This window comes from Conger conger, chromosome 7, assembly GCF_963514075.1.
Source record: "Conger conger chromosome 7, fConCon1.1, whole genome shotgun sequence".
Taxonomy (NCBI): domain Eukaryota; kingdom Metazoa; phylum Chordata; class Actinopteri; order Anguilliformes; family Congridae; genus Conger; species Conger conger.
In genome coordinates, this window is record NC_083766.1 from 43,071,229 (window position 1) to 43,090,015 (window position 18,787).

Here is an 18,787-nt window from a genome sequence, read left to right on the forward strand (position 1 = left end):
CCTCTAGTTTGTTAGCAGAGAGGGGGTATTTATTTGGATGGATATGCAAATAAACAGGAGGAACCTACCTTCCGTGCACTGTGTTCCTCAGGAGGAGGTTTCCTCTTGGCTGCAGGGACTGGGGAGGGGGTCTCTTTTTTCACTGACTTTGCTTTGGGAGCACTGCCACGTCCTGCATGACAAACAATTCTTTTTTTTTAATCTGTGGAGAGATCTCAAACATGCCATAAATGCAAGGAGGCCACAGAATTTTTCTGAGCTGGAGGTGTTCTGCCAGGAAGAATGGGGGAAAATTCCAAAAGCAAGAATTGAAAGACTGGCTACAGGAAGCATTTACAAGCTGTTAAATTTGCCCGAGGAGTTACGTACTAACTGATAGGGTTCCCAAACTTTTGCACAGGTCCTTTTCCATTTTTTTAAATTCTGAAAATGTAAATATTAACTTTGTACTATTTAGAGGTCAGGTTCACTTCTGTTCACTTAATATTAATTGTAAAAGGCTTTTTGACCAGGGGCACACCGTTGTACATTGCATATGCCTGAATTACTCCTGTAATACCAGGTGATTTGCTTTGAAATAAACAGCGACAAAATCGATTTCCGATCGTCTTCACTAATCCTGTAGCGTAGCGGCTAAGGTGCATTAGGTTAATTGTTCAAAACCCGGTGTAGCCACAATAAGATTTGCACAATCCCCCACATTGCCCAAGGGGGGATTGTCCCCGGCTTAGTTTAATCAACCGTTTTGGATATCAGATAAATAAATTATAAATCATAATTACGGCAAATCAAAATGAGTGCTGAATTAACAGCTAAATGTAATCAACCTGAACTTAAGGTACTGAACAAAAACCAGGGAAACTCAAAAATGTGGAAGAGATAACTGAAGAATTAGAAACCATGCCAATCCTATACACAGATACGAGACAACCTTGGTTAGGTAACAATCTGGAGAACAAGACACTTACCAGCCTTGCTGGGCATGGCTGCTGCCTGGGAGGTGGAGGGAGAGTTTCCTCCGCTATCTCCCCCAGAGGAGCTCTTGTCATTGCTGCCCTTTGAAGATCCTCCTGTGATCTCAAAATCACACCTTTCCTTTGAAACTCTGTAGAGTTCCTTTGTGAGAAGAGAAGCCACAGATTTGAACATTCTTATTCCAATGGAGGTTCAGTAAAAGTCATACAACTGCCCGTGAACCTGTGTGTGAATATTTCTGTCAATATGTGCTTGGAAATGATCTGAGGATTACTACTATTTAGTCATCATTGCTTTTGGGAAAAGAAGGAAAACAAGCCTTGATTTTAGAGCTGCAATAATAGTTTGAGATAGCAGAAGAATGCCCCAGCTATTGCCACTGATTAAGTTTCAGTTCACATTTATGACTTGAATCCGACCAATTTAGCCAGATTAATATTAATACAGTAGCCCACTAACAACATTCCATTACTGTGTTAGGAAGTAGGGAGTAGGCTAACAAGAAAACATGAGTGCAAGTTAACTATAGACTGTAACCAAGAACCAATGAACCTATTGTAAATACCGGTACCCATAATATATTGATAATAGTTTGCATTGAAGGATACCGTTTTCGTGTGACACTTGTACGTTTAGCGCTTGTATAATATTTAGCAAAGCATAAGAAATCCACCTCATTGGGGTTGTTTTTCTAAACCAAAATAAAAATCAAACCTTTCAACCTGCCGATAAGATGTTTGTTTCATTCCCCAAAGAAACATTGAAATAGAACTAAAAATGGTCACAAGTTGTGGGCATTAAACATATATTGATATATCCTAAGCTAAGCAACATTCCTACCCCAAGGATGTTCTGCATTATCAAAGGTAGCGAGCAATCAAACGAATGAATTCAGGATATAACAAAGTTGGTAGGCATCTCAGGAATACAAGTGTTCATTAGCCAAGTTACTGTACAAACATTATGCTTCATAAGACAGCGATGAAGGCTAATTCATGATGGCTAAACTAAATGTATTAATATTTAAAAACTAAATAAATGACATGCAAGACCTGTGATGAGATTCAGTATTGAAAACAGTTCTTGGCTGCTTCCAAAATGAAGCAAGTAATAATGGCACATAATACTACCATGTGACCAACGAATGAACGAACAAACAATCAAACAAACAAACAAACAAAAACAAACAATCGATGGAGACCGATCCATAGTCCCCCCCCCTCCCAATTTCATCTGGTGGGGTACAATAAACTATTTGGGATGGCAGGAATGTGTAATGACATGCTCAGCAGACTGTGGCAGGGCAAACTGTACTTTGAGCTGGATCAGGTTCGTGGCACTTTTCCAGTCCTTGTCGTCACGGATACGGGTGCAGCGAGGGAAGCGGATGGAAATGCCATCAGCCGTGTGCATTTCGGATTTGGAGAACTCCGCCCCTGTGATCTCCCACACCGGGGCTTTCTAAGCAGGTGAGAAATATGCATGTGCATGGGTCAGAGGAGCACTTGCTGCAGATAAACTGTGCCTTTAAATAATTTATATTTCTAGACTATTACTAGTATAAAAACATGATACACAAGTAACACACGCATAAAAACACATCTGCCAGTACCTTGAAAAAGAGTTTTAATACTCACTTCAGGATCTCGGATAATGAAATCTGGATAGTAGTTCTTGATTATGTTCAACCAGCTCGGGATTTTGCTTAAATCCTATTGATAGACAAATATTCATAAATTACAGGTGCACCTAGTCATTATCAGAAAATATGCACACACCATGCCAGAACTATCCACGGTAACACTAGTAACCTTGCTTATCTTGATCATGTCCAGCTCATTCTGTAGTCTGGCCAGAGTGGCGTCATCATACCCTCCAGAACACTTGGTCACTGTGCACCACTTCTTAGAATCCGGGTCATAGCAGCCCATCAAGAAACTGGACATTATACCCCCTGTAGAGAGAAATGCATTGTTTGAGAGTCCAATAGCTGTTGGCACTGGAATAGCCTTGGATATGCTGCTTCTGGGAATACATATGGGAAAACTATATGCTTTTACAGAACCGTCCAAAAATAATGGAACAGCAAGGCCAATTCCTTTGTTTTTGTAAGACACTGAATACATTTGGGGTTGAGATAAATAGATGAACATGAGACAAGAGTTCAGAATTACTGTTTTTATTTTCCTGGTATTTACACATAGATGTGTTAAACTACTTATAGCGCCTTTGGCATCAGACCACCCAATTTTTAGGTGAGCAAAAGTATTGGAACAGAGAGTATTAAAGTAAATGAAAATAAATAACACTTAATATTTGGTAATATACGTTCAGTCAAGCGAATGTTGCCAAGCAGTGTGCGTTGCTTGGCCGGAATAAGGTTACTTCTACCATTTTATTTGTTGACATTAATCATGTCCCGTAAAATATGCCCCCACAAATTACTAAAACATTTTAGTGAAGCTGTATGTCAAAGACAGCACAACATTGTGGGAGCGAATCACAGAGCAGGACTAACTGAGTTTGCTGGATAAGTTCAGAGTAAAACCCATAACCCTTCCAAAAGTGGAAGATTAACTGGAACCACTGTTTCGGATTTTACTTGGTGAACTTCTACGACAAAATCGGTTTTCCTGCTTTGTGATACAGTCCATTGATTAGAGAGACCTGTCGAATTAAAATAGTTCAGCCCAGCAGAAATGAAAACGTTCAATTTGCTGACTATCCCCATAGATGCAGAGAGGATTTGTTGATTCTTAACATTCTCATGTGTGAAAGCTGCAATCTATATAGGAGACACGCCATATTCTGAGGTTGTTGCTGTTGCTTTTAATCTAGCAAAGAACATTACCTAGGAGAATAGTCTCAGAGCTTCACTTATGCATACCCTATAGAAGGTGTAGAATGACGTAGCACTACACCCAATTGGTGCAAAGGGAGTATTTTTTAAGTCTGGCTCACTTGGGTTAAGGTCTGGTGATTGACTTGGCCAGTCTAAAACCTTCCACTTTTCATCCCTAATGAAGTCCTTTGTTGTGTTGGCAGTGTGTTCTGGGTAATTGTCTTGCTGCATGAAGTTCCTCCCAATTAGTTTGAACACATTTCTCCGTAAGTTGTCTGAATTCATCCTGCTGCTACCATCATGAGTTACATCATAAGTAAAGATTAGTGAGCCTACTCCAGAAGCAGCCTTGCAAGCCCATGTTTGTGATGTCACTGACTGATGTTATGGCTTTTTCTTCACAGCTCTCACAATGTTTCTGTCAACTGCAGTTGTTTTCCTTTGTCAACCTGTTCGATGTCTGTTGCTCAGTAAGCCAGCGATTTCCCCTCTTTTCTAAGCTTCAAAATGGCTTGCTTTTCTCCCAAATACAGATCTCTGGTCTTCATGTTGGTTCATCTTTTCTAACACAAATGCAGTCTTCACAGGCAAAACCCAAGGCTAAAATCACGAGTAGATATTCATAACTATTTATTGTTTAACCAATCAATCTAACAGGACAAGAACAACCTGTCAGTCACATTTCAATACTGTATCTCACCATAAAAGCTGAAATTCAGATGTCATCTCATGTACATCTTATTGGGGGAACTATGTATAAAAAGGGATACGGAGGTAAATATCCTCGCATTAAGCTGACAGTCTGCACATTAACCACATATTCATTGTTTCATTTCAAACCCAATGTGCTGGACAGAGCCAAAAGAAGAGAAATAGTTTCTGTCCAAATAATTACAGAACTCAGTATATGCGTGTACTCTTGCATGCTGGTCAGGTGATCATTAAAAACAATGTCAGTCTTAATAGGGATTCACCAGAATAGAAGAATTAAAAAATAAAAAAAAAATAAAAAAATTGGCTTCTTGCATACTGACCGTTTGAGCCTTTGCCGTAGAAGGCGCCTAGAACCACCAAGTCAGCAGTGTCAGCCATGGCCCCTTCATTCAGATAGTCCTTCTTTACCTTCAACCAGTGGCGCTTCCCTGGCTCATACGTGCCCTAAGGAAAGAAAAACACCAGGCTGTATAAGGCAACAAAAAAACATTCACAAAAAGTCATTATATGCCATCGTGGCACCAGTATGGAGTTAAAACCATATAAAAATGATGGAAGTGACCAGAAGATGGGCTGTGGCATTTAAACATTGCTCAATTTGTATTAAGAGGCCTAATGTATGCCAATAAAACATTCCCCACACCATTACACCACACCAGCAGCCTGAACCATTAATACAAGGCAGGATGGATTAATGTTGTTTATGCCATCTGCAAATCGAGATACATTTTTTCAATTTTCAACTGCCAAATTTTTGGAGCCTGTGCCCACATTGGCCAAAGTTTCCCATTCTTAGCTGATAGGAGAGCAGAACCTGATGGTCATCTGCTGCTGTAGCACATCCACTTCAAGGTTTGACGTGTTGTGTGTCCAGAGATGCTCTTCTACATATTTCAGTCACTGTCACCTTCCTGTCAGCTTGAACCAGTCTGGCCATTCTCCTCTTACCTTTCTCATCAGATTCTACTCATGGGATGTTTTCTGTTTTCCATTCCATTCTCTGTAAATACTAGAGATTGATTGAAAGTCTGAGGAGATCAGCTGTTTCTGAGATTCTCAAACCACCCCATCTGGCACTAAAAATAGTTCCATGGTAAAACTCACTTAGATCACGTCTTCCCCATTGTGAGGTTTGGTCTGAGCAACAACTGAACCTCTTGACCATGTCTGCATGCTTTTATGCATCAAGTGGCTGCCACACGATTGGCTGATTAGATATTTGCATTAATAAGCTGGTGCACAGGTGCAGCTAATAGCAGTCACTGATCTCCTGGGATTTGAAATTGAACTCGAACAAAAGCTAAACTTAAACTGAAGCCTTAACCACCCTGAATGGTAAATTCAGATTACAGTGTACAGGCATTCAAAATTCCTGCAATGTCAAGCCTTGGCCTTGCACTGTCTATCCTCAAGAGGGTTTTTGGATTCTGCGCTACCAGCACTTGAGAGATGGCTGAAAGAAGCTCACCTTGATATCCTTCAAAACCAGCCCCTCCAGGCCCTCTCTGATAACTCGAGTGATCATCTCAGCCAGGTCTGCAGCTCTCTAGAACCAGAGATACAGTGGGAAGCACAAAGAACACAGTACCCACTTACTTTATACAGTTTACAAAGGTTCATTCACTACATCAAGCTTTCAACTGTTTACTTCAAAATTACTTCAATGTTATACCCGACAGGAGTAATTGTATCTTTATATTTTGAGGTATTTTATATTTAAAGTTGAGGGATTTGATTTTTGCACCAACTAAACACACAAATTAATGGCGTACAAAGCAAATTTGAAGTGCTTGATAAGCCCTTCATATAAATTCCTTAAGTTTACATAGCCGTTGAAGATACACAACAGCATTCCATTATTGGTTGAAATAGAAACCATTACATTACCAGACTTGTGAACTGACTTTACTTACAGTGACATGCTTCATCTCGGAAAACAGAATTCTGTTGGGAACCTCCACCATGTTATCCTGAAGAAACTTTCTTCGCTCATGCAGGGGCCTGGTGGACACAAGTATTACAGCTACTGAACAGTGAAATATTCAACAAAATTATGCCTCAAATGTTTAAATGCATTTGAATTCTTTATGAAAGTCACATAACTTGAATTAACTTTATTATTACAACATGAATAGGAGCATGACTAATAGAAAAGGAGGCACAATTGGCATAGATCAACACATTTCCTTGCACATGTCAAATCAGTGTTTACATTTTGAAATTAAGAGCTGACCACCCATTATCAAAACGGTGAAACTCGAATTAGCATTTATTCTACAATTTCTTATGTAAACTCCCTGTGGAGGTCGGAACAGCAGAATCTCTTGCCATCTTCAAGCGCAGATTGAAGACGCACCTCTTCAAGCTGCACCACTCCCTGTCCCTCCCTACCTCCCTGTAAACCTTAATTGTTGTCTTTACCTGAGATATTTACTTGTGTATTAGGATGTTTTGTTTGGCTAGGTAAGCCGTTTCTTCATACATTTATGTGTTGCAGATTACGATTTTAACCAAAAAAACACAAAGAAAAAGAAAATCCGATGATCAAATAGGCCCTGGTCCTTTATCTTTGTTGCGCAGGTAGCACTTGAAATTGTACTTTGCTCTAGGATCTTTCAGCGCACTAATCCCTGGTTATGGGTATGCACTTTGCACTTTGTTGTACGTCGCTCTGGATAAGAGCGTCTGCCAAATGCAATTAATGTATTCTGACAAAAGAGGGGGAACAGTTATAGAAACCTACTTGTCCATCAGGGTCACACCGTTGAAATATATACAGTCGAAGACAAACAGGCACACTTTGGCATCTTGGAAAGCTGCTTTCTGGAATTGAGAGAGTAGAGACATCATGTATCCATTTACCTTTTGTACAAAGTTTGTAAATCAATCATTTGCCTTAACCAACCACTTCCTGACCTTGTGGACTCCCAGGGTCCCAAAGGGCAGGGGCTTGCTGGTGTTCGTGTCAATAAGAAGCACCTCTGCATCTAGAATCATGCTATGACCCCCTGCAAACGCCTGCGGGATGAACTCTTTGAAATGGGCCACCTGAAAATAAGTCATTGCATGAGAGAGCTGCTGTTCTCGGCCTTGAAGTTCCATATTCAGAACTTTGAATATGGAACCTTACTTTAACCTTGATATTGCAAATGATGCACAAATAGATCATGAAAACTTCAGGTTGGGTACAAAAATTTAGGAAATAAATTAAAAGAATAGAATTAACTCAGTTAACAAAGGTGGTGAGCATAAAATCACTCTGAGAATGAATGGAGCAATCTGCCTTATTCAAACCATGTTCTGGTGTAAATGAAAGGGCCAAACTAGCCACTTCGTGATGTCACCTTGTGCGGAAGTACAGGCTTAAGACTGCGACTGAAGTAGCTGAAGTGATCTCCATTCTTGTGGACCTGCACACGCTCCCCATCATACTTTATCTCAGAGTACATTCCATTGGGGCATTTCTTCATGGCGTAGTCGACGGATTTACATGCCTCCGCCTGCATGCAAAAGAACTGTTTAATGAACAGAAACTGAACGCCTCGATTGAATGTGCCTTTTCTCCTTGTCCTTGACATGACCATGCAACTACTCAAGTCACAAATGAGGAGAAAAGACACCGAACACAGGAACTTATTCAGGTATTTTCCATGTTTTGGTTTTACTCTAATTAAAAAAATAATAATTAAAAGATAGATGCTTGAATTCTTAGCCAAAATTTGTTTTGGTCGTGATGAAAAAAAGTAGTTAAAGATCCTAAGAGCACCAATTACCATGTGGTTTATGGGTTTTTGTGGAGCATTGCAAAAAGATGTACCAACCAGCATGGGCTGCACAGGTGTCATCAGGGTGGCCTCCACACTCAGGATCTTTCTGGGACCGGAGCCATTGGATGATTCCATTTGGTTTCGCAGCACCCTATCAATCACATCTCCCAGGTTACGAGAGGCCTTGAATGCATCATAGGCATTTGGGTCCACAGCATCCAAGCTGTGAAGGATAACGGAAGCAGAGTTTTCAGGGCAGAGCAAAGCAAGAATATAGCAAACAATGCCTAACAATGTCAAGGAGCTGAATTTATACTTATGTGCAGCAGTCTTTCAGTGTACAGGAAGTGACAATCCCTTGAGAACATACACATGCTTAGCTCCGGAGTTCATCTTCAGGTCGTGTTTGACGAGTCTTATGATACATTTGAGGTCATTTCCTGTACATCTGGAACAGAAAAGACAATGACAATTTGAGGAGTGAGGTGAACTAGTTCAAAAAGATTAAACAGGAAAATACAACCAAATACACATCAGATAATATAATAAGTCTGCCTCATCTTTTCTTACAGATAAACTACTGACAAAACATCCATTTGGGAAACACTGTAGAAACATTTGTAACATTGTAACATTGTATTGATGGACACTTGCACATCACGTATGAGCAAACCAAAAAGTTCCCTTTTGTGAGAACGGGGACAGCAGAGAAATATGTTGCATTTCACAGCTGTCTTTTTCAGCTGGCCGATTAATCATTTTATTTTCGATTAAGATTTTGGATCCCAATAATTATGAAAACACTAAAGGAAGATTTTTGGGCTGCATTCCATTTAGTAATGTTGTTGTCTTGTGTTGTAAATCCAGAACACCCCAATTCATTCACAGTGGAGAGCTCGGCCCCTCCCCCATAGCCCAAACACTCTGTTGCATGTGTAGTTAATCTCCAGTGGAGAAGAACTCCAGAGAGCGGGGACATTTAGTAATGTTATAGTGTCTATTTAAACACATAGCCAAAATAAAGGGATGGTATCATCACCAGTCACAACTCAAAGTGAACATACGTGCGAGTCTTGAGAAATACGGAAAATAGAAAAGTTAATTGTCGAGAAAAAGAAAAAAATAATAATAATAAAAGCACCGGGAGTTGCAAACTACAACCTCCAGCTCACCTCAAACAGAAATGGCTTGGGGTGAAGTTTTATTTTTTCTCAGGGAAAGCAATGCTAAAAGAAAATGTGGTATATTTGCCGATCTATACACTGCCATTTATGTAAATGCTGTACGTTTTTATTTGCATACTGAGCAACAGAAATTGAACAGGTCGACCAAGGAAAACAACAGCAAACATTGTGAGAGTTATGAAGAACCCCAAAATGAGGGGAGGGGACTGTCCATGCAACATTTGGTTTGATAACTCAATTGAGGAATTCATATGAAAGAGCCAGTCATTCAGATATCGTGGAGTGCATTAGTCACAGGCCAAAATTATTACATTTGCTTTTCTGAAAAATGGAGGGACTGATTCAGTTGCTCAACAGCATCTGCCAAATGCCATTAATGCAATGTAATGTAATGGAGGAGAGGGATACATTCACAGCTGGGTACCAGTACCCAGTTCCAGTTGGCTGGCACAGGGATTTTTGTGATGATTTTTTAATTTTTTAATTTAAAAAACACAGACACTTTAACCCCAACTATTTTGGTCATGGGAGGAGAGCATTTACGTTGTTGAAGTAATTTTAAAGTGAAAATGGCTCTAGTGTTTAAGGCCCAATGTAGTGAGAAAACCGATCACTACATTGGGCCTCATTCATCAATATTTTTGGAAATCCGTGTGCAAATGTATGTGTGATCAGTAGATTAGCCTTGATTTGATATTCCTTGTAAGCGATTGTAGGCAATTGAAATAGGTGTGCTCAGAGCGACGTCCCAGTTTATGTTATGTTTCACCCCATCCCAGTCTGCACTCTCCCTCGAAGACACCCCCTGCAACGTGGGCTTCCACGGCGTCAGAACCCCTCGAACCTCAGCTACCCCCCGCTGACCCCCTGTGAGGACATTGCGGTCACAGGGGGACTATGGAACTCAGTGTGCCACTCGGAAGGCTGACTTCATCCCCACATATGCCTCCCTCCAGTCCCTACAATTCCTTGCCCTAACTGAGAACTGAACAGCACCGCCACTTCCGCTGCCATCTCATCCTCCTTCTCTCACACTCCCCGGCCTTCGGGCCATGGCGGTGGTACTGGTCTTTTAATTTCCCCCTCATGGAAATTCTCTGTTCTCCCCCTCTCTGACCTGTCCATATCCACTTTTGAATTCCATTCTGTTGCAGTATCCTACCCTACTAAGCTTTTTTTGCAGCTAGACCGATTTCACGGTTACCCCTCTGCATACATCTGATCACCACTTCATCTCACTCTCCCTCTCCCTCCCTCTTCTTCCCCATCCTCCTACCCCTCCTCCCACCCACACTTCCTCAGCCCGTCGTAACCTCCACTCCCTCTTACCCTCTTCCTTTGCCACCACCTCTCTCCCCCTCTCGAATCCTTCTCCAAACTCCCCACTGACTCTGCGTCTGCCACCCTCATTTAATCTCTCTCCTCCGCCTTTGACTCCCTGTCCCCTTGTCTCAGTCACCTCGCACATCCCCTACCTCCGCACAGCGGAGAGGAAGTGGGGAAAATCCAGAGACCCTTCAGACCTCACAACTTACCAGTCTCTCCTGGCAGCATTCTCTTCCGCTGTCACTGCCGCCAAAGTAAAATACTATCAAACACAAATTCAGAACTCCACTTCTAACCCCCTGAAACTGTTCTCCATTTTCTCCTCTCTCATCAGCGCACCGCCTCCTCCACCTCAGTCCTCCTTTGCAGCCGATGACTTCGCAGATTTCTTCAATGAGAAGGTCACAGACATCCGCAGATCCTTTACAACCACCACCCCCCTCTCTGTGCCCTTCCCCCCCCTCTAGGCCCATCCCTTCCTTTTCCACTTTCTCCCCCCTTACAGACTCTGATGTTTCTCAACTCCTGCTCTCCCACCACCCTACAACCTGTGCCCTTGACCCTATCCCCTTCTTCTCTTCTCCAGACTATCACACCTGACATTCTCCCATTTTTCACCTCCCTTGTTAACTCCTGCCTGTCTTCTGGCTGTTTTCCAGCATCGTCCAAGAGGGCCCACATCACCCCCCTGCTAAAAAAAGCCTACTCTGGATCCCTCCAACATCCTGAACTACCGCCCGGTACCTCTTCTTCCTTTTCTATCTAAAACCATAGAACAAACTGCTTCTAGTCAACTTTCTTCTTTCTTTTCTAACAACAACCTGCTAGACCCCCCATCAGCCTGGCTTCAGATCTGGCCACTCGACAGAGACTGCGCTCCTCTCCGTCAGTGAATCACTCCATGCCTCACAAGCAGCCTCCCTCTCCTCTGTCCTCATTCTTCTAGATCTCTCTGCTGCCTTCGACACTGTGGATCACTCCATCCTCCTGTCCGCCCTGTCAGCAACGGGGATCTGTGGCACAGCCCTGGACTGGATTGAGTCCTACCTCTCTGGTTGCTCCTTCCAGGTTGCCTGGGCTGGTACGGTATCGACACCTCGGCCCCTTGCCACAGGAGTTCCCGAGGGCTCAGTCCTAGGCCCGCTTCTTTTTTCTCTTTACACTCATTCCCTTGGCCCCGTTATCACTGCACATGGTCTATCCTACCACTGCTATGCGGACGATACCCAACTCTTCATCTCATTCCCACCATCTGATACACAGGTTTCAGCCCGTATCTCTGAGTGACATCCAGAGCTGGATGGACAACCACCATCTAAAGCTCAACCCAGCTAAGACTGAAATGATATTCATCCCTGCCATTACCTCTCCCCATCTGAATCTCTCGATTTCTCTAGGGGATACCACACTTACGCTATCACCCAGTGCAAGGAACCTCGGCGTGGTGATGGACAGCAGACTGTCCCTCTCCGAGAACATTGCGCCGGTGACCCGGTCATGCAGGATCTTCCTATACAACATACAGAAAACCCGCCCCTTTCTCACCCCCTACTCGACTCAGCTCCTGGTCCAAGCGATGGTTCTGTTCCGCCTGGACTACTGCAATTCCCTCTTGGCTGGCCTCCCAGCGTCCGCCATCAGACCCCTCCAACTTATCCAGAATGCAGCAGCTCGTCTGGTCTTCAACCTTCCCAAATACTCACATCACCCCCCTGCTTACTTCCCTCCACTGGCTGTCCCTCCCTACCTCCCTGTGAACCTTAATTGTTGTCTTTCTGTGATTGAATTTTTTGTGCATCAGTATTTTCAGTTTAGCTAGGTAAGCAGTGTTTGGCTAATTAAGGGGTTTGGTCTTACTTTTGCTTTGTTTGTTTGTTTGTTTGTTTAAAAAAAAATTAATAATAATAATAATAATTCAAATAGGCCCTGGCCCTTATCTTTGTTGTGCAGGTAGCAGTTGAAATTGTACTTCCCTCTAGGGCACAGGTGTCAAACTCCAGTCCTGGAAGGCTGTAGTGTCTGCTGGTTTTTGGGGTGTTCTGGGTTCATTCAAGTCATTGATTGGTTAAAGTATCCACACATCTTGTCCTCAAGGCCTTAACTGGCAGCTGATTGAAAGGAAACCACAAAAACCCGCAGACACTGCGGCCCCCTGGGGATTCAGTTTGACACCCCTGCTCTAGGGTCTTTCAGCGCACTTATCCCTGGTTATGAGTATGCACTTTGTTGTACGTCTGCCAAATGCCATTAATGTAATGTAATGTGATCGGAACCGAGCTAACAAATTCTGCAGGATTTATCAAACATGTAGACACAGGTTTTTTTCGTATCCACGTGTATATGTTGTTAAATACCAAGTAATCGTACATCAAAGGCGTGTTCACAGAATTTGTGATTGGCATAATTTGACACCCCTGAAATACCACATGGAATTTCGGGTATTTAAAAAGATAGCTCTGAAGCAAAGATTGAAGTTCTGTTAATGGAAGACAAAATGGTCAAAGTCAAAAACCTATTTTATTTAATAGCGTAAGCAGAGAATTGTCAGAGCTGGGGAACAGTAAAGCCTGTTAATATATAGCCTAGCTGTTTTAAACTATTTCTCAAGTAACGCCCTACACAGCAGGTAAAAAGAAAATGGTTTGACATTAAACAGGAGCCAAAAAGAGTGGTACTTTCCTTCCCACAGTGAAGCCTGGAAGGCAGCAGTTTTAGCACCGTCAACCACAGATTATGAGTAGCTACATATAATGATTTCGTAGGCAGCTTTTCTTTAAAGTACTTTTATTGAATGTATTTGAGCTAGTTCTACAAGCTGCTTCCTTCCAGAATTCACTTAGCTATTGTACCTTTTAGCATTAATTAATCAGGATTTCCGGAATGAAACATCACCCATTTTAATGTTGATTCCTGTTGTGTTTTTATAGCATATGAATAATTATAATATTCAATTGGCAATCAAAATAAAATATACATCAATTGAATAAACACAAAACATACTTTACAACCATGCACTTTCATTTCCGCGCACAATACGAACAGCTGTCAATCATAAAATATGAATATGAATACATTCAACTGACCGTTTAGATATGGTCTCCAACTCTTTCTGTTGATCATCTTCTTTGGTGAGCTGGGCCAGACGAACCAGGGAGGCATCAACTTCCTGGAGGGTCAGGATACTTTTTGCCGCTGGGGGAAACGACTTGCTGTCCTCAAAAAAGATCCGGACTGTTTCAGAGACGTCTCCCTGTGCGTGGTGGAAGAGAAAAACAAACAGATGATGCTTCAATGGCTGACCAAGCATCTAGCGATAACCTTCTTCCAAACAGAGATAATGCATATACCAAGGTCAAGCCAAAGTGCATCACCCATTTAGAAAGAACATTAGTCTTTTGGACAAATGCTGCCACCAATTTCCGCAGAATTCGGTGGAAACTGGTTGAGCAGTTTAACTGCATATACTGTACATGGCGTTAATCTACCAAAATCAGCCACTGAATAGCCTGAGGTCTGTGATGCCTGGATGGCTGAACTAGAGGACTAATCGAGGCAGATTAACAACCTAGCAAGTTTAGTAGCATAGCTAAGCTATAGATAGATTAGAAGCCATTAAAGAAAAACTGCCTGCAAAGTACAGGTAAATCTAAAGAAAACTTGAATATCGTTGAAAAGTTTAATCTTGATGATTACGGTTTACGGTTGTTGAATCAGCATTGCTTGACAATCCTCTCATGGCTGCGGTCATCCCTGTTGCTTGTGCACATTTCCCTACCACACATTTCCCTTCCAGTTAACTTTCCATGAATATGCTTTGATACAGCATTCTGCGAACAGCAATGTGAAGAGCGTCAGAGTGTCTTCCGGACAACTGTCAAGTCAACAGTCTTCCCCATGAACATACTTTTCAGAAGGTCGACATTTCTGTATTATAAATCCTATTTTTGATTGGTCTTATGTAGTATTGTAATATTATGAGTTACTGGGGTTTTTTATTTTATTTTATTTTTTATGAGCTGTAAACCGTAATCAAGATTAGAACAAATAAAGCTTGAAATATTTCACTATGTGCAATGAATCTAGAATATGAAAGTTGAACTTTTTGAATTAAATTACGGACAAAATTAACTTTTCCACGATGAACCTGTATGCATATATAATATGTGAGTTTGTATGCAGCCAGTTAAAGTAATCTAATTATAGTTGCTTACTGAATTCAGCAGATGGATACATGCAATCTGTCAAAACTTTTAAGTTTTTTAAGTTGAGTGGTTGTTTCGTGAACATAGGCTTTCGTGTACGATATACAGTAGCCTATGTTTCTCACCAGAGTTTTTAGGGTATCCCTAGTTGTAGGCATACTCATGGCATGTTACTCGTTTTGTTTGATTTGTTTTCAAGTGTCAGATATCCATTTATGATGGCAGAAAATTGAATATTTGCATTTGTGGTGCATATAATTTAGTGTACGACTTTAAAACATTTTTGCTGGAACACACTACTCGAAGCCTATGTAGCGGTGGTTGCCTTCTATACTATTTGCATTTTGCGAGCTTTAACGCACACATTCCAGTCATTCGGAATAGAGTATTCACCCAGACCTCTGTATAATGTTAGTTTTATTTGCACAGGTACTCAAGGGTTATTGTTGAAACATCTTTCTGCTGCTTAAAATCTAAATGTAAAAAACGTGAGATGAGGAGGTAGCAATGGAGTTTCGAGTCGTTTGGAGGCCAGCCAGCTTTCCGCAGCCATCTGGCAAACAACCAGGTGCGTTTGTGGGTAGAAGTTAATGAAGCTATTGGTTTCATCTGACTTCACTCAAATTTATTTGCTTTTATGCATGTCTTAAGGTGAAGAGTCAATGTTCAGAGGAAAAATATAGGTTTAAAGGGTTGATACATAAGATAACAATTGACAGTAGTCTTCCAGACTCACAGAACTACCATCTGACAAATACAATGGGATATCTGGAGTAGAAAGATAACTTTGGTATTGTTATTAGATTTTTTGAGCAGGTCACATTTTTTTCTTAAATATATTAATCTTCTTAAAACGAGGGCAGCCTGTAGCGTAGTGGTTAAGGTACATGACTGGGACACGCAAGGTTGGGGTTTCGAGCCCCGGTGTAGCCACAATAAGATCCACACAGCCGTTGGGCCCTTGAGCAAAGCCCTTAACCCTGCAGTGCTCCAGGAGAGGATTGTCTCCTGCTTGGTCTAATCAACTGTACTTCGCTCTAGATAAGAGCTTCTGCCAAATGCCATTAATGTAATGTAATGTAATGAACCAAAAAAACATAAAAACCACTTCATAATAAATACAGAACTGTGCAAAAGGCAGGAGTGAAAAAATGCTGTAAAATAAGAATGCTTTCAAAAATGCATGAACAGAAGAAGTGAACGGAAGAAAAATCTAAGTCAAATAAATAACAAACAGCATCAATTCTTCTAGGTATACTTGCACACAGTTTTTGAAGCAACTCGGCAGGAAGGTTGTTCCAAACATCTTGGGAGAACTAGCCACAGTTCTTCTGTGGATTTAGGCAGCCTCAAATGCTTCTGTCTCTTCATGTAATCCCAGACAGACTCGATGATGTTGAGATCAGGCAGCTGTGGGGGCCATACCATCACTTCCAGGACTCCTTGTTCTTCTTTACGCTGAAGATACTTATTGACATTGGCTGTATGTTTGGGGTCGTTGTCCTGTGCAGAATACATTTGGGGCCAATCAGATGCCGCCCTGATGGTATTGCATGATGGATAAATATCTGCCTGCACTTCTCAGCATTAATTCTGACCAAATCCCCAATTCCATTTGCAGAAATGCAGCCCCAAACTTGCAAGGAACCTCCACCATGCTTCACTGTTGCCAGCAGACACTCATTCTTGTACCACTCTCTAGCCCTTCAGCAAACAAACTGCCTTCTGCTACAGCCAAATATTTCAAATTTTGACTCATTAGTCCAGAGAACCTGCTGCCATTTTTCTGCACTCCAATTCCTGTGTTTTCGTGCATAGTTGAGTCGCTTGGCCTTGTTTCCACATCGGAGGTATTGCTTTTTGCCGCAATTCTTCCATGAAAACCACTTCTGACCATACTTCTCTGCACATTAGATGGGTGTACCTGGGTACCACTGGTGTCTGCCAATTCTGAGCTGATGGCACTGCTGGACATCTTCCGATTGCGAAGACTCACTTATCAGCACGTTCTTTTTTTAAATCAAGCCTAATATCTATTCCCCAGGGACAGCCTGAAAAGCAGGCGTCACAAATTCCTGACACTAAAATTATAAAAGCTGCACTGCTCAATGTGAGATCACTGTCAAATAAATCTCTCCTAATCAGTGACCTGATTACTAGCCATAAATTGGATATCATGTTCCTCACTGAAACCTGGCTTGATCTGAATAACAGAGTGACTGTTCTGACTGAGTCAGCTCCGCCAAATTTTAGCTTCATTGATGCCCCCAGAGTTGATAAGAAAGGGGGGTACATGCTTCAATGTAAGCATGTATCATTTGGAGACTTCTCCTCGTTCGAATATCTTGCTGCTGTTCTGAAATGTTTTCCTATTGTTTTACTCCTGATCATATACAGACCACCAAAGTACTCTAATAGCTTCTTTGATGAATTTGCTGAACTACTGTCCATAATCTCCATGGAACATGACTGTATATCTATTGCAGGAGATTTCAACATTCACATAGACAACCCCAATGATAACAATGCCAAAGAACTGAATAACTTACTTGACACTTTTGGTCTGTCACAGCACGTCTCAGGGCCCACCCACAACTGGGGCCATACACTGGATTTATTTATCACAAGGGGTTTTAAGTCATCGTTTGTATCGGCTATTGATGTCGCTCTGTCTGACCATCTCTGCATCTTTCTTGAAATGAAGATCACCCCTGACACTCTTATTAGATCGCAAACCGTTAAAAAGCAACACATTAATGAGAGTACCAGTGCGCTGTTTATGGAGACTATTTCCCTGACACCTACCTTCTCCTCAGCCTCTGTTAATGATCTCCTAGACAATTTCAATTCAAAAATCTTGAATGTTATTGATATTGTTGCACCTGTTAGGGTGAAATCAATCTCTGGTAAGAAAAAAGCACCGTGGAGGAATGCTGCTTCCGTAAAGACCAAGAAAAAGAGTGTAGAAAAGCTGAGCGTAAATGGCGAAAAACTAAACTTCACATTTTCTATGACATCTACAAAGAAAGTCTTCACTCCTATAATCTAGAATTGAAAAGTTCCAGACAATCCTTCTTCTCTGACATTATTAACAAAAACATTAATGATGCTCGCACTCTATTCGCCACTGTTGATAGGCTGACTAACCCCCCGCCACAAACAGCTCCTGAATTTCTTTCCGCTGTCAAATGCATTGAGTTTGCCGTCTTCTTTAGAGATAAAATTAAAAACATCAGACAAAGTATTAGTGGTTCCACATTAAAAAAAGATGTAACACCACTGCACCTGCAGAAAAGTAGCTCAATAAGCATGACCCAGTTTAGTGCCATTGACCACAAAACTCTTGAGGAAACTGTACAAGGCCTTAAGTCATCATCGTGTTGCCTTGACACCCTGCCAACAAGCTTTCTTAAAAGTGTTTACAGCTGATTGGCGACCGACTTACTGCAAATAGTTAATAGCTCCCTCCTAACCGGCATTTTTCCAAAGTCCTTGAAAACTGCAGTTATTAAACCCCTACTAAAAAAGCGTAGCCTTGACACTTCTGTAATTAGCAACTACAGACCAATATCAAATCTTCCCTTTATAAGCAAAGTAATTGAAAAAGCTGTCTACCAACAACTTAACTTCTTAACCTCAAACGATCTCCTAGATAAACTCCAGTCAGGTTTTCGACCCCATCACAGCACCGAAACGGCGCTCACTAAGGTTATAAACGACATTAGTATGAACACTGACTCAGGCAAAACTTCAATTCTAGTGTTACTGGATCTTAGC

General features: G+C 41.6%; 1 protein-coding gene across 4 annotated transcripts in view; it reads right to left on the minus strand.

The window, feature by feature from the left end:
• Nucleotides 1-18,787, minus strand: part of lig3 (ligase III, DNA, ATP-dependent) — a 30,157-nt gene that overhangs the window by 4,520 nt on the left and 6,850 nt on the right. For all 4 annotated transcript variants that reach the window (XM_061248367.1, XM_061248366.1, XM_061248369.1 and 1 more), the window contains exons 6-19: nucleotides 13,892-14,058; nucleotides 8,669-8,746; nucleotides 8,353-8,521; nucleotides 7,876-8,031; nucleotides 7,448-7,579; nucleotides 7,275-7,354; nucleotides 6,445-6,532; nucleotides 6,000-6,077; nucleotides 4,852-4,975; nucleotides 2,787-2,929; nucleotides 2,613-2,687; nucleotides 2,290-2,436; nucleotides 969-1,116; nucleotides 69-172 (exon numbers count right to left, since the gene is read on the minus strand). In XM_061248367.1, coding sequence (XP_061104351.1) covers nucleotides 69-172; nucleotides 969-1,116; nucleotides 2,290-2,436; nucleotides 2,613-2,687; nucleotides 2,787-2,929; nucleotides 4,852-4,975; nucleotides 6,000-6,077; nucleotides 6,445-6,532; nucleotides 7,275-7,354; nucleotides 7,448-7,579; nucleotides 7,876-8,031; nucleotides 8,353-8,521; nucleotides 8,669-8,746; nucleotides 13,892-14,058 — 1,689 coding nt within the window. The remainder of the gene's footprint in view (nucleotides 1-68; nucleotides 173-968; nucleotides 1,117-2,289; nucleotides 2,437-2,612; nucleotides 2,688-2,786; nucleotides 2,930-4,851; nucleotides 4,976-5,999; nucleotides 6,078-6,444; nucleotides 6,533-7,274; nucleotides 7,355-7,447; nucleotides 7,580-7,875; nucleotides 8,032-8,352; nucleotides 8,522-8,668; nucleotides 8,747-13,891; nucleotides 14,059-18,787) is intronic.